The sequence below is a fragment of the Panthera uncia genome, assembly GCF_023721935.1.
Source record: "Panthera uncia isolate 11264 chromosome B2 unlocalized genomic scaffold, Puncia_PCG_1.0 HiC_scaffold_24, whole genome shotgun sequence".
NCBI classification, from domain to species: domain Eukaryota; kingdom Metazoa; phylum Chordata; class Mammalia; order Carnivora; family Felidae; genus Panthera; species Panthera uncia.
The window spans coordinates 74,224,314-74,249,223 of NW_026057580.1; the positions used below are offsets into that span (position 1 = coordinate 74,224,314).

The window sequence follows — 24,910 nt, forward strand, 5'->3', positions numbered from 1 at the left end:
CAGTTAGTTTAGCCTCTTGTCCTAAAATATGAGGAGGTGGTTTGCCCTTGATTACATCCTGCACAATGATAAATTTTATATCAAGCTTTCCTTATTGCTGTATGCATACAACTGCTTCTATCTATAAACCAGTCAGCCTCTGGATTAGACAGAGATTTATTCTTGAAGACAGGCCTACTTGACTATACTTGTATACTGTTCTTACAAGAGTGGATTAGAAGTTCTTTATTGTCTTTGTCAGGCAATAGAGTATCTGGGTTGAAGTCTTGACACACCTTGAGGGTTATATCAGGGGTGCCAAGAAGAAGGGCTTGTTATTTTATTAATCTCCTTCCACTTAGCCACTGATGTCCTTAGGCCTCTAAAACTCCTTGAACTTGATGTGGGGTCATAACATCCAGATGCCATCCAAGAGTAAGTTTATTAGCTTCTTCAACTAGCAAGGCAGTTGCAACTATTACTCGAAAACATCCTGGCCACCCTCTGCTACTGGGTCTATCCGTTTGGAGAGAGAGATTGCCTGTGTGAGAACAGGCCACAGTTTTTGGGTTAGGACACCCAAAGTGATTCCTCTTCTTTCCCCTACATATAGGATAAAAGGCTCTTGTAAATGACATTGACTGTAGCAACTTCTTATTAGATATGTTGTCTGAGGCAAGGGAAAGAAAAGCAAAAATAAACTATTGGGACTTCATCAAGATAAAAAGCTTCTGAACATCCAAGGAAACAATCAACAAAATTTAAAGGTAACCTTTAGAATGGGAGAAAATATTTGGAAATGACATATGGGGTAAAGGGTTATATCCAAAATAAGTAAAGAATTTATGAAGCAAAACATCCCCAAACCAAATAATCTGTTAAAAAATGGGCAGAAAGCATGAGTAGACTTTCTTTCTGATCCTATAAATGACTATAGGACACATGAAAAGATGTTCAACATCACTCATCATTGGGGACTACGAATCAAAGCTACGATGAGATATCACCTCACACCCTTCAGAATGGCTAAAATTCGGAAAGAACACGAGGAGAAGGTGGAGAAAGGGGAAAGGGAATTTCTAGGGCAGGGGGATTACTTAATTTTTCTTTTAGTTCTTTAACATCCTGGTGGTAACAGTTACCCCATTCCAATCCACCCAAATTGTTCCTCTGAATGGCTCCAGAAAGAGGTCTGGATGTGAGGCTAAACCCAGGGATCCAGATGCAGTGATAGCCTACCATGCCCCAAATGGGGATGGTTCTTTGCTCATGATGGAGTCTTTCTAAACGAGTCCCTTCGGCTTCCTCACCACTTCAAGAGGAATTTCTTTTTTTTTTAATTGTTCCATATTTTTTATGATGACAAATCGGGGAAAAGAAGCACATGCCGAGGCTTATCTGAAAGGGTTGTGAAAAGGAGGAGTGAGATTGATGTGAATTTCATTCTGAATTACCATATGATGCAAATATATTATTACCATTTCATGCGAATTTTTTGTTTATAATGGAGTCCCCTTTGCTAAGCACATGGTATATTCCTCAGACTGCCTGTTCTGGTGAATACGTAAATTTTGTTAAATTTAAATACGTCTTTTGATCATGAAAGGACACCATGGCCATCTTCCAGCCAAATGGAGTAAATTATGCTGAAAATGCTGTGTTTACCAGTACCATCTGGGGATGAAAGAATCCACTTCATTTTGAGCCACCTGTACTGTTCTGCAATTGTGGCCATTTCCAGGGACGAAGGGGGCAAAAACAACAAACAAAACCCAGAAAAATTTATCCCCACTCTGCCTGGCCACTTCTTCAAATTTTGTCTCTCCTCCACCAAATGCTTGCCTTTGCTTACTCTCTAGTATCCTCAGCTAGTTTTGAGGCTTTTCTTTTTTTTCATCCAGTGTTGTTTATAGATGCTTCAAAGATGGCGAAAGGTGGTTAATACCACCATACTGAAACTGGAACTCTAATGACAGTTGATTTTTTTAATTATTTCAATGCTTAGTTATGTTTACATTTTTAAGTTTTTATTGTAATTCAAGTTTCCAGTTTACAATTCAGTGATTCAACACTTCCATACATGTCCCGGTGCTGAATGACAGTGTAGACTCTATGGTTTTATGGAACTTGGAACAACCATGTCTGTTATTGAGGAAGCATTATCAGTAGAGAGTAACAGCATTTAAGGTCCATAACCCAAGTACGTATAGAGGGATTTTGAATAGGCCTTAGAATCCTTTATGGCCATTCTATTTGGACCACAAACCGATTGAATAGAGTGTGAAAAAGAAGACATAAAACGCTACCCGAAGAGCCAATCCCATAACTTATCTCTCCTTCTGTGGTATCACTAGCATGGAAAAGTTTGCAAATGGTGGCCCTTTGAAGGGAATAATGACAGGAAATGTTGATTGGTAGTTGGACGTGTATTAGATTTGTGTCAAGCATATGATAGTCGGATTTGGGAAGGCACTTTATCCTTCAAAGTATTTGCTACTTACAGATGTGGATTTCTTCCCTCCACTTCTTAATTGTTCACACTACACCTATTCTCAATACCATTTCATAAGAGACAACACAAAGATTTAAAGACACTAAGAGTAGTACTAGGGAAATAGAAGCAACTGAAACCATGGTATTAGTAACCTACAGCCTTAAGAGTATTGCGGAGTGGGACAGCAAACAAATCCATCCTTGTTTTTTAATGTTACTCCAAAGCATACTTTGAACCCTGCCCAGGAGCACTGAGTGCCAGTGAGCTAGCTGAATTATTTGACATTCACTTTTTTGTGTGGTAAAGTTATCAAGGCTCTTCACCAGTCTGTTAGATGATTTACCATCATTACCAGCCTAATCCCACCTCATGATTAAGCTGTTGACTCTGGGAGATCTGCTAATTGGTGAATCATTAAATCTCTTCATAGAAAACACAGTCTTGAGCTAAGTCTTTTTCAACCAGTGGCAGCACGATTATTCTTCCCATTGGCATTGATGTCAGAAGTTCAGTCTTCATTTCAACAAGCTCTTATTGGTGAGTAGTTGCATTTTTGATCGAGGGTGAAACCCTTTTCCATTTTCTTTCTATGTTCTTTGGCTGATATAGTAATTAAGTTGAAATAAGACAGGTTAACAGGAGAAAAAAACAAATGTAATTACCTACATATGGCAGCCCCATATAACAGGAAGAGTCAAATACAGTCCCACAACTGAGGTTTATATATTATCCTGAGCTAAAGAGAAGAGGGTGAAAGCATTGGGAATTCAAAGAAGACAAAGACGATTGACAGGAACATGTGAAGAGCACATATTCTTTGTGTTTACTCAACCTCAACCATGTGATTGAGTCTTTATGATGTACAAAGTTATCTCTGGTATAAGTTTTCTTCCTGGTACAGGCCACCTGTGGAAATTCTTTTAGGCAGTTAAGGAAAAGTAAAAAGCTATTTGGGTCTGCTGGATCTGTATTGCTTCTGTCGCAAAAAAATCCACCTGCTAATGCAGTATATTTCTGGGCACAAACTCTGCTCCCCTTAACTTGTCTGAACTGTACTAATTATACAGTCTCAGGTGAGACTTTTTTCCTTCTTTTTAAAAAAAATTTTTTAAGTTTATTTATTTTGAGAGACGGAGAGAGCAGAAGAGGGGCAGAGAAAGAGGGAAAGAGGGAAAGAGAGAATCCCAGGCAGGGGCTGGGCTGTCAGTGCAGAGCCCTGGTGGGGGGCTTGAAACCACGAACCATGAGATCATGACCTGACCCGAAACCAAGACTGAACCACCCAGGAGCCCCTCAGGTGATCTTTCTAAACACTGGGCTAGATAAATATAAGATATCAGCTCATATATTTGAAGCAAAAATATTATGTAATTGTTTTGCATTGATTTTCAATCAACTTAGCTGTTTTGGTTCCAAAATATTTATATAGAGATTCAAGAACATTTTACACTAAAACAAAGATATAATGGACCATAACAGTAGTGTTTTATACTAGATTCTAATACACGGAGAATAGAAGAGGGTAGAATGTATAGTATGTATGATAGCAGAATACCAGATTCATTCTAGTTTATCTTCTTTTTTACCCCCTTTTCGGATCACACTAAGTTTTTTCATATGTTTTCAAATAGTTTACTTCCCTAGAAAAGGAGTCCATCGATGATATGTCCCCTTTTGTCTACTTATCTTGTTACTTTATTTCCTGTTAACACAGCCAATTCGAGGAAAAGGCATGTGTCCTATGTGTCCTATGGCCTTTTCCTTGAGCTCCCTCAGAAGCAATATCTTTTGGCCACAAAAGATATTTTTGCTCTGTTTTCCCCACTTTTAAAGGTATATTCACATCCTCCCTGCCACTTCCCAAGGATTTTAATTGCTACACCACTTCCTTTAGGTATGAACGTTTCTTGCTGTTTGGCCACCAGTGCTAAAGGCAAATCCCTTACTTTCAGTGCATTTCCTGGTGCTCCTGAACATCAAAAATTAGATATTGACAGGTGTTCCAACTAACCTCAACTGACTGTGAATCACCTTCATTCTAATTATAATTCCACATCTATTGTACAAGAGCTTCAACTTTCTACCCTGGGTAATATTACATATGTCACATGCCAGGTTTTCTTCCCATCCAATTTGCAATCACGTTGGGCTCAGATGGGGGCATATGCCTTCCCCTAAAGCCTACTCTACACATTTGGACCCTGAGGAACATATAAGCCCTTTGCTATAGGGGACCCGTTGGATAGCCAGACCATGTCAATCTCTGACACAGATGCATTGTTTACAATGTCCCTGCCTAGGCTCCAGTATTATAAGATACCATTATTCTACTTTTGTGAAAAGATAAAAGGGACCAATTTTCACTCCCCAACATTCCTGTATCTTTTACATAAGTTTTTCTAACTTTTTATCTCACTGTTAGAAGTCACTCTGTATTTTCCATATTCTTGTTAGTAATTCTCATTATTCCCCCATGTTAATTTACAAACCAGGCATATTAAAAAAAAATTTTTTTTTTACGTGTATTTATTTTTGAGACAGAGAGAGACAGAGCATGAACGGGGGAGGGTCAGAGAGAGAGGGAGACACAGAATCTGAAACAGGCTCCAGGCTCTGAGCTGTCAGCACAGAGCCCGATGCGGGGCTCAAACTTACGGACTGTGAGATCATGACCTGAGCTGAAGTCGGACGCCCAACCTACTGGGCCACCCAGGCGCCCCTGTATTTTTTTTTTTATCTTTGTGATTCTATGCTGGTTTAATGTTTTTTAAAACATAATTTATTGTCAAAATGGCTTCCACACAACACCCAGTGCTCATCCCAACAAGTGCCCTCCTCAATGTCCATCACCCAGTTTCCCCTCTCCCTCACCCCCATCAACCCTCAGTTTGTTCTCTGTATTTAAGAGTCTCTTGGGGCGCCTGGGTGGCTCAGTCGGTTAAGCAGCCGACTTTGGCTCGGGTCATGATTTCATGGTCCGTGAGCTTGAGCCCCGCGTCAGGCTCTGTGCTGACAGCTCAGAGCCTGGAGCCTGTTTCAGATTCTGTGTCTCCCTCTCTCTGACCCTCCCCCATTCATGCTCTGTCTCTCTCTGTCTCAAAAATAAATAAACGTTAAAAAAAATTAAAAAAAGAGTCTCTTATGGTCAGGCATATATATTTTTAAATGTTCTCTAAACACGACCTTCCTACTTTTACTAACAATGGATAATTCTTACCTGGTTGCTTATTAGAATTTCATGATTTAATCTTATGAATCCTGTTAAGGCTTTAAAAATTTGTTGCCGGTTTGTGTGGCCACATTTTAATAGCATCATCATGAAGTCACGTTTGTACAAAACTTGTTTACTTGTTCTGATCTTTGCCCTGGCAGTCCTCATGTTGGTCCTTTTGACCCCTGAGTACCACCTCTGATAGCAACAAAATCTTGTTTGCTTTATGAAAAGATCAAAATGTTACGGGCTTATTGTTATTTTTTAATCCCAAGACGTGGAACTGGCTGCACTAAGGAGCCACTGCTTCTTTATAATGCAAGTTACTATTACAGCCCAATGTGGGGATCGAGATGTAAATTATGTTCTTCATCTTGGACACTGCAGATGGCAAAGAGACTCTTTAAATATCTCCAGTGACCGAAAACTCATCTTTCCTGTCTTTCTCCATCCTTTGCTGTCTGGTCCCCCACTTTCTTTCTTGCCTATGAATTCATGTTGATGATTCCAAGTAATTTGGTTTTTTTTCGTAAATCTCTTTTGTAAAGAGAGGCTACCAATCCTAGGTTTTCCAGTAACAGTGTGACTGTGAAAATATATTTAAAGTTGTTTATTTGGGGGCATCTGGGTGATTCAGTTGGTTAAGCATCAGACTTCAGCTCAGGTCATGACCTCACAGTTCCTGAGTTGAGCCCCGCATTGGCTCTGTGCGGACATATCATAGCCTGGAGCCTGCTTTGGATACTGTGTCTCCGTCTTTCTCTGCCCCTTCTGTGCTCGCGCTCTGTCTCTCTTTCTCTCTCTCTCCAAAATAAATAAACTTTAACAAAATAAAAAACATGCTTATTTCCATTTTTCTATAATGACCCTTGGCTCTGGCTTTCTGGAATTGTTTTCAAATTATGCAATTCTAAGCTCTTATTTTGTCAGCTACTGCTATGATCAACTATTTTGAGAACTAGGAATAGGACACTTCAGAGTCATCTGGAAGTACCTCTGTAAGGGTTAAATTGTAGTGTAGAGCTAATGCTTAGCTTGAAAAATAACAGCTTTGGGTTGACACCGAAGGTTAAGAGATAACAGCCTTGCTTTGCTCTGGTAAACTATGCCTCATACCCTTGTAAATTAGGCTTCACCAATTAAGGAAACAAAAGTTCAAAGAAAAGAGCATCAGAGGCAGGGTCAAGGAGATCCACTGGTTGCAACTTAGAGGCAGAAAGTCTAAAGTAAACACCTCATTAGACAACTGTTTCTAACTCATCTGGAACTGTTTCTTTGTTCTGTTCCCAGGTGATGATAAAACGATGTGATCGGTTATAAAAACTCTGTACCCCGGCTGTTCGGGGCCGCACTCTTATCAAGAGTGTTGGTCCCGATCGGTCGGCCTTGCCTCTCATTGTAATAAACTTTGTTGTGACTGTCACTGGTGCCCGTAGCATTCTGTTTCAGGAGTCGTGTGGATGCAACACCTCCAAGAAAACTGAAACCCAGAGTTCTCATATCAAAATGCGTTTTTCCATATAGTTAGGGACAGATAATAATGAAAGGCAAAATATGTACCTAAATGACGACTCACAAGTCTTGGTTTGTACTTTCTACATGCGATCCATTATTTAAATGTTTTCTTTCATGCTTTTCCTTTGTGCCATTGTCCATATTATCATTATGGGCAATTTAATTGCTCACACGCAATGTCTCAGGCTTCCCGGAATAGACTCATGCCTGTGACCATTCATGCTGGTACTACCCCAATAACTTTAAAGATGTCACAAGTTAAAAAAAAGAAAAAAAAGAAAGTTAAATTCAAAGGTACCAAGATTACTATAAACAGATAATGCCTACCGAGAAATTATATAAAAGAAATCTTTTATGAACCTACTAAGACCTAAGCAAGTGAATGTAGTTCATTTACAGGGGGGAAAAAAGGCCAGCTGATAAAGGACTATGTGGTTGGTCTGATAGCCAAGTGTTTTTGAAGCCCACTTAAATCCTATTTGTATATACATTTTCTGTTCAAATATACATAAGATTTCTGATTAAGAGCATCAGTTTTTAGAAATATTACAATAATTACTCGTAAGCTACTTTCCCCATACCTACATGAATGGAGCACGCACAAATAAAACCAAGAGCTAGCCCATAAATAGAAGTCTCTTGGGCATTCCCCAAATTCCACACATCCACAATCCAGGCTTTCAGAGCCAACAGGTTTTCAGTGTTTGTGTTTGTTAAAAAGGAAAGATACAGAAGGGAAAACTATATAACATTCTACTAAATTTCTCTCAAATAATTTATCTGTATTTTGCAGGCAACAGAAATATGGAAGATACAAACAAATTTTTAACCAAATTTAAAGGATGTTATTTTGCAAATACTAAACTTAATCTTGAATTTTTAAAAAATTTAGATGATTTTGAAATCAGAGATGATGATGTCTTCATAATCACATACCCCAAATCTGGTGAGTCCTGTATTCCAACAGCTAATACAATTAATAAAATGGGAGGGAGGGCAGGGTGGGTGATGGGTATTGAGGAGGGCACCTTTTGGGATGAGCACTGGGTGTTGTATGGAAACCAATTTGACAGTAAATTTCATATATTAAAAAATAAAAATAAAATAAAAAAAAATAAAATACAAGAATTGGGCAAGCCAAAAATAAAATAAAATAAAATAAAATGATATTTCTGTAATATGGGAGCACTGTTTTTTTAGGAGCATATTCTATTTGCATATATAGTCAATCTACTGGATATAAGTAATTTCTCATGTGGGCAAGGGAAATGGGCATAATGAAGAAGGAGAGAGATTGACGAAACCCTATCAAACACTGAGTTGCTGAAATGGGCTGGGAAAGGACACAGGAATATTTGCCATTTAGGCAGCTTCTTGGGACATACTTGAAGCTGTATTTAATGACCAAGTACCTGAGAAAGAGGAAATTGAACTTATACTAATTATGATCATTCCCCAAATACTTTGGGTCTTATTTTTGATACCACTCATATATATGTGTAGAATATATACATACATTTTGTGTGTGTGGGCCTACACATACATCTATTTACATTCTCTACCTGTGTTTTATTTTTTTATTTTTATTTTTTGAAAAATAAGGATGTTTATTAAGGACATTTCTAGCCCACAGCTAGGGGTCATACTCAGCTCTATGAGCCACTGTCCGGCCTCATCCCCATTCAATGTGAATGACATTAGGGAGGCCGAGCCACAGGTATATCCCATTGATCCCACAGTAGGGGGGTCCCTTCCATAGCCAGGTATAGATAGAAGATATACTGCTGAGAATGAAGAGGGAAATCACTGGATTAATAAGTTTCTCTACACCTTGCCTGGACCCTTTCATTCTCACCTTCAAAGACCATGGGTTGAAGGTGCCTAGTACCATGATGTGGGGTATTCTCTACCTGTGTTTTAATGGGATTGGGGGGAATGTTTTTTGCTGCTGTGTTGTATGAGTTCTCTATATGGTTTGATATTACCTATTATGAGAAATATGATTTCCAAATATTTTATTCCATTCAATATGCCTTTTCATTTTGTTTGGGCTCTTTGGTGTACAGAAACTTTTCAGTCTGATATACTCCCACTTACTTATTTTGTTTTTGCTGCATTTGCTTTTGGTGTCATGTCCCAAAATATCATTGCCAGCATGAATTTTGGGGCACTACTGCCCTTGTTTTCTTATAGGAGTTTTGTTGTTTCAGGTCTTACATTCAGAGTTTAATCCATTTTGAATTAACTTTGTGTATGGTTTAAGGGAGTGGTTCATATTCTTCTTTTGCCTATGCCAGTCCAGTTTTCCCAATACCATTTATTGAAGAGTCCACCCTATATTTTTTGCTCCTTTGTCAGAAATTAGTTGATTATACATGTTTAATTTGGGGCTCACTCTCTTGCTCTGCTGATCTATGCATCTGTTTTTATGCCAATACCATAATGTTTTGATTACTATAAATTTTTAATATTATTTGAAACTAATAAATGTGATGCCTTTAGCTCAGCTGTATTTTCTAAAGATTGCTTTGGCTACACAGGGTCTTATATGGTGCAAAAAAATTTTATGGTTATTTGTTTTATTTCTGCGAAAAATGTCATGATAATTTTGATAAAGGTTGCATTGAATCTGCTGACTGCTTTGTGTAGTATGGGATTTTAACAATATTAGTTCTTCCAACCCATGAACAGGAATGTCTTTCTATATACTTGTATTTTTTTTTTCAGTTCCTTCTATCAGTACTTTACAATATCCAATGTGTAAGTCTTCTACCTCCATAGGTAAATTTATTCCTATATATTTTCTCCTTTTTGATGCTATCATAAATGGGATTGTTTTCTTAATTTCTCTTTCTGATAGTTTATTGTTAGCTTATAGAAATACAAGTTATATTTGTATGCTGATTCCTATCTTGCAAGTTCACTGAATTCAAATGATTAGTTCTAACAGAATTTTTGGTGAAATGTTTAGGGTTTTTGATATATAATATCATCTACGAATAAAGACACTTTTACTTCTTCCTCTGCAACTTAGATGCCTTTTGTTTCTCTTTCTTGTCTAAGTGCTCTGGCTAGGATTTCCAGTAAAACTAGTGAGAAGCATCTGATCTTGGTCATTACTTTAGATGCCCTGGTTATGATCTTAGATGGAAAACTGAAATTCTTACTATTGAGAAAGATGTCAGTTATGATCTTGTCATAAATGGCATTTAACCTATTGAGTTATGTTCCTTCTACATTTTGTTGAGAATTTTTATGATGAACAATATTCAATTCTGTTGAATTTTTTCTGTATTTATGGAGATGATAATATGGTTTTTATGCTTCATTTTTTAATGCATTATCAAACTATTCTATTTGTGGATGTTGAACCATCCTTGCATCCCTGGAATGAATTGTATTTGATCATGGTGTATGATCCTTTTAATGTGTTGTTGAATTCAGTTTGCTAATATTTTATTGGGGATTTTTTGCATCTATATTCATCAAGACTGATGGCCTGTGACATTCTTTTCTTCTAGTGTCTTTTCTGGTACTTAGCTGGGTAATGTTAGCCTTGTAAAATGAATTGGGAAGTGTCCCCACTTTTTTTATTTTTGGAAGAGTCTGTGAAGGATTGTTACTAATTCTTAAAATATTTGCTAGAAAAAAATGTTTTTAATATTTTTTTTCCCCAGAAAACACTGATTCTCTTGCTCTACCTCAATTTAACAGACATGTTCCTATCTCTGGCTCTTTGCACTCACAGAATCTTTTTCCCTTGATGCTCTTCTACCTGATATGTGCATGGTTTACTCCCTTCCTTTGGGTCCTTATTTTAAACTTATATTATCATTAAGGCATTCTGGATGGTCATATTTAAAAATGCAGCCTCACTCAAAATTCTCACAGTCTTCTTTGCTGCTTTATTTTCCCTCCATAATATAACACATATCACCTTATACTATACCATATATCTACATACTTAATTTGTTCATTCTTTACAAAGCCATCCTTAGGAAGCACATCATAGCATTTAGACAAGAACAAATAACCCAGAAGAACAGGAAAGACCTAAAAAAGAATTCCATGTGTATAACAGAACTCAATATAAATTTAAGTAAGGTGCATTTATTAATGGGGAAAAGATAGTATATTTGGTCCCAGGAAATCTGTGTCACTATATGCAGGAAGTTCACCTGGAATCGAACAGCACGTAAAAGAGTAAACTCTAAGTGTATTCAAGACACTAATATTAAAGGTAAAATTATACAACTATTTCTATTAAAAATATTGTAGAAAAATCATTGTAACTAAGGAGTGGTCAAGAGCGTCTACACAAATGTCCAAAGAAAAATATACAGGTAAAAGTTTGATAAATTCAGTTACATCAAAATTAAGATGTTTGGGCTTTGCTTAACAGTGAGTTCCCTAGGCAAAGTTAATAGGGTCTGAAAGAGAGGAACTACTGGCAATGACTATAATTAAAAATAATTAATACCTAGAATATATTAGGTATATATACAGATCAACTGGAAGAGAACAGTGATCTACTTATAAAAAGAGCCAAAGAGATGAGCTGAAAATTTACCGAAGGAAACCACTCTCCACCAATACCAACAAAAAAACACAAAGCTCGTACACAATAGTCACTTGCTTTATATCTAGTACACTGACAGCAATTAGAAAGGTCAGAAACCCTGAATGCTGACAAGGAGTACACACACATCTGCATGCTTTAGCATAATACTGCTGGGAGAGTAGACTGAAGCAGCCATTCTCTGGGAAGCAGTCTGGCACTAGCTGATCAACTGAAATACAGACATACCAGGCAATTTTGCTCCTGAGTATATGTCTCCAAGAATATCTCATATGGGTTCATAGGCAACATGAGTGAGGGTGTATGTGGCAGTGTTGTTTGGGGTGTGCTGTCCATTGGGGGAAATTAGACAGGTCAGTGCATGAATGCACACCCTGAAACACAGACAGCATCTGTTAGGTGCAATGGATCAGCAGTAGCATGTAAAGGAATGTTAAACCACAGCTCACAGTGACAAACAGTAAGAAATGACGTGCATGGATTAAAAATCAAGCACATACAACAATACATATTTCAAAAGAACATCTTCCAAGAAAGAATATACTTTAAACCCTAAAGTCTTCTTGTCTGTGGTGGAAGTGGGGGTAGGAATGGAAGCAGGAAATGTGAATATAAGGAATTAATAGATCTTGGAGTGCCTGCAGTGAATCAGTGATGTTAGTATAGCATGACTGCAGAAAATGATAAATATCAACTTACATTAACCTCTGACATCCAAAAAGGCAAGAAGGAGAAAGAAAGAAAGAAAGAAAGAAAGAAAGAAAGAAGAAGAAAGAATGGAAGAAAGAAAGAAAGAAAGAAAGAAGAAAGAAAGGAGGGAAGGAAGGAGGGAAGGAAGGAAGGAGGAAAGAAAGAAAGAAAAGAGAAAACGAGAAAGATAGGTTGTGATAGGGGAGTGGATATGGAAGCAGAAGCAGGAGAGAGGACAAAGACAGGAAAAACGCAGCCTATTTTGCCTGGGGAACACGTTCTTCCAGTCCTCATAGTCTTAAATTTCTGCAGATTTGTAACCCATTAAGGTCATGTTTGGTAATTCCTCGGCACCCCTGAAGCTGTGATACCTGATGCAGAAGCAGTACTTCTTATCTGGGAAAGGTTGGAGAATGTAAGAAACCCTTTTAGAGCTTCATAACAATGAATTTTCTTTGTGTTTGAACATCAGCTGTGGTAACATGTAAGCACACATGATCTTGGTCTTCCCTGGGCAACACTGGAGGATTTATGCCCATCATGCTCCAGACAAGGTGCATACCACCTGACAGCAAGGCATGTATTCTTAACAATGATCTTGCTTACCAGATGCTGCTGCTTCACAGGCAGGGTGATAGGGTGGTCTCAGGAAGGAATTATAGGATGGGAATTGATGAGGGGCCAATGTACTTTCTCATTTAAGATGTTGATTTGAACCTTTCTGGGACATGTGACTTCTTGTTGGGGTAGGTTTTTGAAGCATTGCCTGTATATATGAGAAGCATGACCTTACAGAAGGTGCGTTTTAACTCTTAATATTCCCATATATGAAGCATGCAAAATGAAGTGGAAGGAATCTAGAGTAGGCAGTACACCCGTGTATTCTGTGACATATGTCCACTCTAATTGGAATTGGGAGAAATAGTCATCCTTAGAATTTGTCACATCCCACTTACAGCAAAAGGTCTAATCTTTTCCTTCCTGTCTCCATGTGGATCACAGGGCCTCCTTTAGGGATTTATAATGAACACTATTTCCCGAAGTGACATCATGGGCACAGTAAGAAACATAGGGAACGGGGGAAAGATGGAAAGTGACTCTATCAGTAAAATGCCAGTTTTTTTCCTCTATATTAGCTAACGTCCTAGGAGTGGGGTTGGGGAAGGAAATCTTGAGGCAGGCATAGAAGATAGTTTAAAATTCCCATATATGAAGCAGAAGAAAGTACAGAAGACTCAAGAAAAATTTGTGGGACAAATGCCCATGGAGTTTCACATGTAGAATCTCCTTATAACGAAAAGCAAAGGCAACGTGTGTTTGTCTTTACCCACACTGCACCCTTTATATATTAAAAATTCCATTGAGACAAAATTACCTTTGTACGTATTATAATAACAACCTCTGATTAAAAAACTGATGACACATCTATATACTTTTTGGATAAATTTTCGCATCATTAAAACAAAATTATTTCTTTTACAGGGACTGTCTGGTTTCAGCAGATATTGTGCTTGATTTATTTTGAAGAACATCGCAAAGGCATTGGGAATCTGGAAACAGTTGAACGCATCCCCTTCATTGAGTACGCCTCTCGAGAAGTGGATTTTGCTGAAAGACCATCTCCTCGTCTCTTCACTACCCACATCCCATACTACTTGGTTCCCAGGGGGCTAAAGAACAAAAAAGCCAAAGTAGGAAAATAGACTATGGCTGCTGAAAGACAACTGCTTTTTCATTATTTCATTTCTATTCATTACATTGATGCTGCACTCGTCCAGGTGTTAGCAAATGTGGTATTTGTCATGCATTAATTTTCAACAGACTTTTGTGTTCTTATCTTCCAGTATCTGATTTTATCTTTCACCCTTTGTTTTCTGATCACATATGGAACACAACCATTGGAAAATGAGACTATATAGGAGTGTATTTAATTTACTTCATAGAGTATATTATAATATCATGTACATTATATATTATATACCCTCTCATTTGTTAGCTATATTACCATGTGTATATAAACTGCCAACAATTCCTTTTTCTTTTTTCTGTATGCTCTCCTCGCTTCCTTCTGACGCTTCCAACCTGTTTTGCCCGCTTTCTCTGTGAATGTACCGAGTTCATTGGAAATCTGAGGGAAGCTCAGAGAGAATCATTTGTATCTACTGAGTGATTTTTCTGTCTCTCCCAGTATCAGTCACCTCCACCCACTGATAATTTCAACTCTTGACTCATTTTCTCCCTCTCTACCTCCACTCCTCTGACTCACGGGATTATTTCAAAGTTGATGTACATTGTCTCTGGCTGGCCAGATAGGAGTGAGGCCAACTGCGCTCAAAGGATCAACATGAAGGAGGCACTTCCTGTCAGGGCCACACAAGTGTGGGATTGCCTCCTTCAGGTTGACCCATCAGGCTCTGCACTGGCCTCCCAGACCCTAGCCCTGCCAGGCCTCTCCGGTTGATTTAAACTCCAGCCACTTTTCCTCCACCAACCTCAGTAACCCTCTTCTGCAACCCACGTGTTATGCACCTGCCTTTGTCTATGACTGTTTTTGCTTTCTGATGTAATACATACTTACCTGTTTATTTATTGTCTATGTTTCTGGCCACAGTGTAAAACCCTTGAGACAGATGGAGTTTGCAGTGCATAGAACCCTGTCCAGAAGGCATTAGAGTTGAATGAATGACAAAAGGGATCGCCAGTAATTGCCCTAATGCGGATCTTTGCTTCAAGCACCTTATTATCTGAGTGCTGTCTCCTTTTCCTCCTGCTCTTTTCAGGTGTTCCGTTCAATGATGTGTCAGCACATTCATTTCTCCAGCCCCCTCCCCACTCCTATTCCCCACACTCACTCTCATATATATGCGTGTCCCCAATTGCTCCTTGCCCACCAATGACTCTACATTTTAAATTCAAATCCTTTTTGTCTAAATTCTTTTGCTAATTCAACTGTTATGATTTGTTGCCAACCCTTAATTCTGCTGAAACACAATTGTGTTATATTAGTACCTATATTCATGAATCTGGTAGTGTGGTCAGAAAAAATCAAAACAGTTAAAAATTGTGTCTTTCTTTACATTTATGGCCACAATTCTCACACTTTACTTTTTAAAAATGTTTTGCTTCCCCCCCTTTCCATACTGACTTTTCATACTTTCTTTATCTTCTCAAACCTCAGCAGCATTCTGCTCTACCTATCCCAGTAAAAGACTCCAAGTAAACCATTAATAGTAGATGCCCTCCACATGCAAAACCTCCCCTCACTGCTGTCCCTCCTTAAGAGGAAAAGGTGGGATGTGTACACAGTTTTGTTCTCATTACATATCTGCCCCTCCATTCATGGTCTGGATCCCTTTTTGGATCCCTTTTGTCTGTACCACTGTTTCGCAAATGGGAGTCAGGCCAGGCCAACATCTGGGAATCATCAGCTCTCAGCTCTGCGTATTCCCCACAGGATAGTTAGCATATTTGAGGCATTTTTGGTTATGGTGGTGGTGCTGCTAGTTATAGTGGGTTGAGGCCTGGGATGCTGTTAAATGTCCCATGATGCTTACGGTAGTCCCAACCACAGACCGTTATCTGGGGAAATGTCCATGGTGCCACTGTTGAGAAACTTGTTCTACTCTCAAAGACTTTCCTTAAGCAATATAATTTGCTTTTTTTCATTCATTACCAATTTCCTTATGCTGATTGGATCATTCTGTTTGGCCCATAATGAAGTTTTCATGTGGCATTTTTTAACAGTAAAATAAAACTTGTCTTGCTCCATTTCAATTTTCATTTTCTGCCTTTCATTTTCTGTTTGAGATAAACTTCTTAAAAGCGTTTAGCCTCATTCTCCGCGCTTTCACTGAATCCTGAATGTCAACGTCCCTTGTTATTATAGTTTTTGAAAAGGGGGGATCATTTCTTGATCACTTTACTTGGCCTATCACTGGCATCTGACATAGTTGATCACTTTCTATGTCTTTAAACATTTTCTTTTCCTGCTGTTCCAGACACCACATTCGTGGTATCATATTGTCTCAGTGGACACTTAGAGGAGATTCTACCCAAAAACCTTTCCCTCTCTTCATATTTCATTTCAGCAGAGCTCTCATTTTGTTTGGACTTGTATCCTGTATATGCTTCTGGTCTGATGGTTAGAGTGGTAAAATTTGGTTGGTGCAAAACCAGGGCTTGGTACCAGGCATCTTGCCATTAATTTTTAAGGCACAGGTAAGTGACAAGCTTATGAACAACAACACAAGTAAAGAAGAAGTTTCTTTCGTGTCCTCTGAAAGAAGGTTTCTTCATTATTTTAATTGACCATGGGGATGAAAAGTGGCAGCTGTGTGGGACATAAAGAAGGGTTAGCATGTCATAGTGGAAAAGTAGGAGACTCAGTCTATGACTACATCGAGATGATGAGTTAGCCTAACCTGTTGCACTCTCATCTTGGGCTTTGGCTTTTTGTGAGAAAAGTTGATACTTTCACTATTTAGGAAATGTTATGTGAGATCTTTTCTAACTTATACAATTATATTTTGAGACGCTGCTCCTTCCTCTTTACTGGCTTCTCCTTCTCTGTCTAACCTCTGAGAGCTGATGATTCCCAGATTTTTGGCCTGGCCTTCTCCTATTCTCCCTCTATAGTTAATCCCTCAGTTAGATTATCTAATCACGTAAGTTAAATACAATGTATGTATAGTTGATTTCTCCCTTTAATTCTAGATTGATGTAAAGTATTTAAAAACTCTATATCTATAGAGATGTCAAATATATCTCTATATAGGTATTATCCAAATATGGGCTCCAATACCAAAAGGAGTTTTGATTTTATCTTCAAACCACTCCTTTTCCCAGTTTCCTTATATATTTTGTTCTATTTATTATGTATAGAGAGAGCATAGTCAGGGGAGGGGCAGAGAGAGAGGGAGTCACAGAATCCAAAGCAGACTCCAGGCTTTAAGCTGTCAGCACAGAGCCTGATGCAGGGCTCAAACCCATGGACCATGAGATCATACCTAAGCTGAAGTTGGACGCTTAACCCACTGAGCCACCCAGGCACCCCAATACTTTGTATTTTTAATGTCTTTGGGTTGCTTCACTGCTTTATGAAATTATGGCTTCTGATTGGTTACAATATACATTTTTAAAGTTAAATCTCATAGTCCTTCAATGCAAAAAATATTGAAGAAGTAACTACTATGGGTCAAGTACTTGTGCTTTATACTGTGAAGATATATAAGAATTATGTGAACCATACACTGAAGGATGAGAGAAATACAATCTAAACTTTCACAGATGATTTGAAAATATCTTAGTAAGTTTTTCCTATTGCCATAATTGTATAGCTATGAGATATTTTCACATATGTTAGCTTGTTGAGGTAGGGACAGGAGAATATTGTTGGTTTCTGTCTAGGGGAGTAAGAAGAGGTACCATGTGAGGTAATTGATAGTCACCAATAATTAAGTCTCCCAGTCATTAAGGGAGAGCCATTGCAGAGGAGAAATGCAAAATACAAAGAGGGCTGAATATATACAAGACATGGTTAGAAACTGTAAAGTTAAGCTAACAGGCTTCATTCAGTTGGAGGGCATTAGGGTACAAATATGACATTATGAAAGCATCAGATATAATGAATACTTCCTTTCTTTCCAGGTTATTTACATATACAGAAACCCTAAGGATGTTATGTGCTCATATTTTCACTTTTCAAAGAAACTGACAGCATCCACTACAGATAACTTTGTGGAATTCATGAATCTATTTCTAGAAGGAGAAGGTAACTAAAATTTCATAAAATACTAAGTTTGGTGTCTTGTGGTGAGTTTTTAAGCTCTAGCAGAGAGAAAGAGTTTGCTTAAATAGAGTAGAATGGGGATCAGTAATCAACGTATCAAGCCAGTTGGTAGTGTTGTCTTAGGTGACCATGTCCAGCCATTGTACAAATATTGCTAACTCTCTCTCCTTCTCAACAGATTGTCAAGATTACAGTCATACCAACAGAGAATAATTACATCTAACCATGGAGAGATTATTTCACTGGCACACAGATTTCTGTCCTAGCTTAGTGAGAAGTAGCTCAGTGAGAGCGTACGTTTGGAGCTTTGCACTTCATATTTCAAGGGGCTCCTCCCAAGGGTCCTTTAAAAAATATTTTAGTAAATTTTTATTCATTGTTTAAGTAATTTATACACCCAGAATGGGGCTCACAACTCTGAGGTCAAGAGTTGCATGTTCTATCCATCGAGCAAAACAGGTGCTCACCACATTCTTATCTGAGGAGCCAGTGCAGCTATTTGACCAGGAACAAAGCTTGCAGAAGTAAACGTGATGATCTGGAACAGACTTACGATTGTGTCCAATGCATTGTGGCAGAGCTGAAGTGACTCTTCAGAGACCTCTCGTGCTCCTTGCAGAGTAGAAATACCTCCATGTGCCTTTGGGGATAGTCGAGAAGTAAGGAGAGGATTCATTCCTCCTTTCCCTTTTCAGTTTTTCTTACCCCATGGCAAGATTATTTTCTATTTATATGAAATGCATTTTTAAGAGACTAATTTCTCCTTGACTGTATGTTTGTTTCCTGGTGGAAGTTGGATGGTTCTCCCACAACCAGATGCTAGGGGAAATCTGGAATCTAGCAGCACACTTCCTTTTCCTCCTTTGTTACTAAAAGTTCCTGCATCTCCTAGGACTGTAGATTCTTTTCAATGTGTTCAACATATTTACTTAATGATGTATCTGTTCTCCCCACAGTGGCAGGAAGTCTTTGGTTTGACCACATCAAAGGTTGGTATGAGCACAAAAACCTGTTCAACATTCATTTCTTGATGTATGAGGAGATGAAGAAGGTGAGAAATGTGACATTACTGACTTCACTGAAGCTGTAAGCCAGCCTGGCTGAATGAATTGATTGTTTATGCCCAGAACACCCAAAGGATGATATCAAATTTGAGAACCCAGATTGTGTACCAGGAGACATTTTTCCTATATCACTTCTATGCTTTCTTTACCAGGTTTCCATTTAGAACTACCACTGGAGGTTTCTTTTCAAAATTTATCTGTGTGTCAATAGATGTCTGTTTATGTATGTTGGTGTGAATGATTTGATTATTTTGAGTCAGATTATTGGTTTCTCTTTCGTGAATTGTTATATCTATTTCCTTCCATTTTTAATTACACTAACGTTGTAGATGTGTGTTCCTCACTTGCAGGTACATTTCTTGGGAACTTTAATCCTGTCTGTATTGTGTATGATTAAACCATGCAGGAAAAATTAAATGAAAATACCTGTGTATGATTAGAAAGAATTCAGCTCCCAGTACAGTCAACTATATGTGCCTGAAAAGAAAACTTTTATTGCTTACTGACTAAAACCCAGAGCCAGGCTACCCTGATGCTGGGTGTTTGGCTCATGCATGTCAAGAATATCCCAGGGTTTTCTGTGTTTCTTTTGTTCCATATTTGGTGTGATGACGATGTTTCCCTCATGGTAGCAGGACAGTTGTAGCTCCAAAGTCATGTCTTCACATGATAGCTTACATGGCAGACAGAGTGTTAACGGGGAGAAAAGTGGCATTCTTGCCTTGCTTTGTTCCCACTTTTGCTCCGTGAGGAAACTCACTCTCAGAAACTTCTGTTTGACTTCCTCTTTCAGACCTAATACCCAAATTGGGCCATGTGACCACCCTAAACTAATCTCTTGTAGCAGACAGTGGGATTGCCACGAGGAAGTTGGATTAATAATGATCATTATGGAATGTGGCTGGGCACTGCTGCCAGGACACCACCAGGATCTCTTAGCAGGAAAGAAGAGAAAGAGCTGAAAGGCTGGCGACCCTAAAGGCTGCCACCTGCTGCGTGTTTGTCACTAGCTTCTGTTACCCCTGCCATAGGGCATATACCAAATCTAGACTCTCTGGCTGAGTGCATATCACCTACGAAATAGAGATTCAAGTGTCTGGCTGGCCTTGTAATCTTCTTCACAATATGGCCCTTCTTTTTTTCTTTTTATATGAAATTTATGGGCAAATTGGTTTCCATACAACACCCAGTGCTCATCCCAACAGGTGCCCTCCTCAATGCCCATCACCCACTTTCCCCTCCCTCCCATCCCCCATCAGTTTATTCTCAGTTTTTAAGAGTCTCTTATGGTTTGCCTCCTTCCCTCTCTGTAATTTTTCCCCCTTCCCCTCCCCCATGGTCTTCTGTTAAGTTTCTCAGGATCCACATAAGAGTGAAAACCTATGGTATCTGGCTTTCTCTGTATGATTTATTTCACTTAGCGTAACACTCGCCAGTTCCATCCACGTTTTCCAGAGCGGCTGCACCAGTTTTCATTCCCACCAACAGTGAAAGAGGGTTTCTGTTTCTCTACCTCCTCTCTAGCATCTATAGTCTCCTGATTTGTTCATTTTAGCCACTCTGACTGGCGTGAGGTGATATCTGAGTGTGGTTTTGATTTGTATTTCCCTGATGAGGAGTGGTATTGAGCATCTTTTCATGTGCCTGTTGGCCATCTGGATGTCTTCTTTAGAGAAGTGTCTATTCATGTCTTCTGCCCATTTCTTCACTGGATTATTTGTTTTTCGGGTGTGGAGTTTGGTGAATTCTTTATAGATTTTGGATACTAGCCCTTTGTCTGATATGTCATTTGCAAATATCTTTTCCCATTCTGTTGGTTGCCTTTTAGTTTTGTTGATTGTCCTTCTATTGCTTACAGGCTCACCTCCCATCTTTCTCATCCCAGACCTGTTCCCATATAGCCCCAGAGAAACTCAAATTCTCATACTCCTGTGACCTGAGATCCCACACCTTCCATGCAACCACAATTTTGCAGATAGTCTTTTTTTGATTTAAACACTGTATCTTCAGTTTGTCTATCAAAAAAGTCCTGGTTTTGGTTTAATTCCCAGAACAAATTTCTCATCTTTGAGGAACTTTCTCTGAATTGTGTTACATAATTACTCTTTGCCAGTAAGTGCTTGTACTGAATTCCCAGAACTGATTCCCTGTTGTGCCTCTGTTCACGTGCACCATCATTTAGGGCAGCATCTGACATATAGTAGCTATTCACCAAATACTTGCCCACTTAACACAAATAAAATGAAATATGAGTGTTCCTAATATGCACTCTAAAACAGTGGACAAGGGAGGAATTAATTTATCAAGAAGGAATAAGCAAGAACCTTCTCATGGTCCTGCTCCACTTTTCTAAGTATCCTAAGCACCTACATTTTTCACTCCCATAATGATATTTAGCTGTGACTTTTGTGTGTGTCTTCTTTCTTATAATGTGCATCATTTATCATATTATGATTTATTCAGGATCTCAGAGGCTCTGTGTTAAAAATATGCAAATTTTTGGGGAAAGAATTGAGTGAAGAGGACGTGGATGCCGTTGTGAGACAGGCCACGTTTGAAAACATGAAGAATGACCCACGAGCCAATTATGACAATAAACTCAAGGCCTATTTTGGGATACAAAAAAAAGGTCATTTCCTTCGCAAAGGTGATGTTGAACAATAAATGCTTGGCTATCTTGCACTGTGATACAAACATAACGAAGTGTAGCTTCTAAGCTGTCCCGATGTGGAGCTGCTATGGCCCTGTTCCCTTCCCTACACAGTTGATTTTCCATGATTTCTTCTTGGTGCTCTTCAAGAGACTATATTATTTGGTCCCAGAATGTGTCTGGATGAATAGCCTAAAGTTGCAAGGCCTTCTCCTTGGCCCCTGGAAATCTACCAATGCCTATCACCATGTCTACCACAAAAGGGATGTTCATTTAGTGTTAGACTATTTTCCCCCAGTACAATGGGTTAGGCACATGATGATGAATTAATGGTGGCACAGTTGGCCATCACTGGCTGTTCTTCCATCTCTGTGATTTAGTCTGAACCTCGTCCAGGACTGAATTAACAACACATATTCACTATTCTTTTGTTACTGGGGAGGACTATTATGTATACATATAATAGTATACACACACACACACACACATACACACACACACACACACACACACACATAATAGTATAGTATACATAATAGTCCTTCCCAGTAACAAAATAATCTTCCATCATAAAAATGTATAGGAATATCTCCTTTATCTCAATATGATACCTCTGGTGAGTGCATTTTTAAATGAATGATTCCTTCATATAAATGATAAATGTGAACATGTTAGAATATTTTTATTATTTTATAAATTATTCTAAGTTAAAATGTATGATCTTCTTAGTACCTGGAAAATCGATAATACAGAATTGACATAAATTTTACACTTAATCAGAATGTTTTATGCCTCTACGCCAATCGCAATAAATAGTGGCTTAAATACATTAGTATTTCCTTCACTTAACTACTTTGTACATCTTCACCCATTCAATTAAAAAATGTGAAACACTGGTAACTTGGAGCCAACCTGAAGTGGGGACATGCCCTTCCCTTTACCCTCAGCGCATCCTGTCATGTTGTAGATGCTACAATCCTTCTCCAATGCCATCATCATGGCACTTGCATTTTTTTTCTTTGAAAAAAGAAAATATTCTGTGGTTACACATCTTTAACACACCTGAAAAACGAGAGACTGAAATGGCCAAGACAACAAAAAATGGAGAAGCCAAATTTCCTTACGGAAATGATGCACATTCCCTTGTTTCTTCTGCACATACTTTTCTCTTAGATGTTATGAAGTGTAATGTCATTTGTACTGGCTCTACCACTCCTGCACAAATTGTGTTTGTGTTTTCAGTTTCATTAGCATTGAAGCTGGTTTATTTATTTGTTTACACTTTAGCGTGATTTTACATTCAGTGTTTCTTGCCTCTCCTTCTATCGACCTCTACTTGCCGTCCCAACTCTGTGTCTGTAAGTTTAAAGTAAGATTGTTGTAAACCTACACTGGGTACAGATGGAATAATTACAGGTGGGCCATTCCAAACTGTATGAGCTTGGGCTATATTTTAAAAATCTCTCTGAGCATCCATGTCCTCATCAGTAAATATTTGTCTAATGATATCTGATTTTTGGAATTTTTAAGGACTTCTGTAAACTACAATAGCCCATGTTAGCCTGAAACAAAATAGTCAACAAGTTGCAAGAGTTTTCTCCTTTGTCAGGTAGCTGACAGCTCAGGGCTTGAGCTAATTACCTTAAATTACCTCATAATTGTGATGATGAGTTTTCTTTTCCCCTTGCCATAAAGTGGGAGAGAAAAGGGCCATTGCCATGTGCAGGAGCAACAGGGGCCTTACTAGGGAGGAAAATGAATGTCCAAAAAATGGTGTTTCTCCCAGCACTAAGGCATCATGCCCCCTCCTCCCAGAATCTGCCTTGAAGCAATTTCTTTGCTGTTCCTCCCAGGTACAATTGGAGACTGGAAAAATCACATGACTGCTGAGCAGAATGAAAAGTTTGACATGATTTTCCAAACGAAGATGAAAGATATTCCCTTGAAGTTCATCTGGGATATGAATGAAGAATAGATTTCTTAACAATGCACAAATATTTTTACGAAACTTCTTTCAGAAGGAAATATATTGAATTGTACACTTTCATCTTTGATTGTCACTGGCTTATTATTGAAAAAACTCATTGAGGAATAAATATTAATATGCCCACACTACATCATTTGCCATCTGTGGCCTGTTTCAATTTGCTAGGAGTCCTCACTTTCTGATCAGAAGAGGTTTCCTCTCTTTGTGTTGCAGTATAATCATGGAATAGTTTACCTTAAGTTCAGAAGTTCCAAAGCCTTGAACCACAAAGGAGACCATAACATGTGATTGATTTGACATCTTAAAATAGAAGCCTTGTCATTTATAAAAAACTACTTATGGTCTTTTTTCATATTTAAGATTTTAATTCTTAGGTAATCAAACGAGTCAGCCTTTCATTTTATGGCTTCTAGGATTTGTGTCCAACTAGGAGTGTTGCTATCACAAGTATTTCCATGTATTCATAAGTCATTTCTTTATTTAATCTTAATATCTATCTTTTGTTGTTAGATACCTGTCAATTTTTTTTTCCTAACAGATAGCCAAATGGCCCAAAATCATTTATTGAATTCACATCATTTTCCTACTGATTAAAACAGACATTATCTTGTTCTACAATATTGTATGTACATAAATTTTCTTATGTAAAATGACATATTTTCTGTCGATATAATTTTCTTTTTTATAACTATGCCCTAATTTCTAACATAGATTAAGAAACCAATAAATCATGATGTATTGTGTTGGAATTCTGCTAAGTGTTGCTTTACTCCTAAAATGTCACATAAAAATTGACATCACCACTAGTTGAGTGTTCCCATTCAGAGGTATTTATACTCACACTTATTTGTGTTTTCTTTCCAGTCATTTTGTAAGGACACCTGGTCCTTACATTAAACTTGCTCATTTCCTGTGAAGATTATCCTATGCCAGCATAGAAAGTATCTGTAGAT

The 24,910-nt window shown here is 38.2% G+C and overlaps 1 protein-coding gene across 1 annotated transcript; it reads left to right on the top strand.

Moving 5' to 3' along the window:
- Positions 1 to 53: 53 nt before the first annotated feature.
- Positions 54 to 24,703, top strand: LOC125938840 (amine sulfotransferase-like). Its single transcript, XM_049654231.1, has 7 exons — positions 54 to 3,010; positions 7,993 to 8,145; positions 13,951 to 14,159; positions 18,115 to 18,238; positions 19,213 to 19,307; positions 21,784 to 21,967; positions 23,824 to 24,703. Exons 1-7 carry the CDS (start codon positions 2,971 to 2,973, stop codon positions 23,943 to 23,945), a joined length of 927 nt encoding a protein of 308 aa, XP_049510188.1. The 5' UTR covers positions 54 to 2,970; the 3' UTR covers positions 23,946 to 24,703.
- The last annotated feature ends 207 nt before the right edge of the window (positions 24,704 to 24,910 follow it).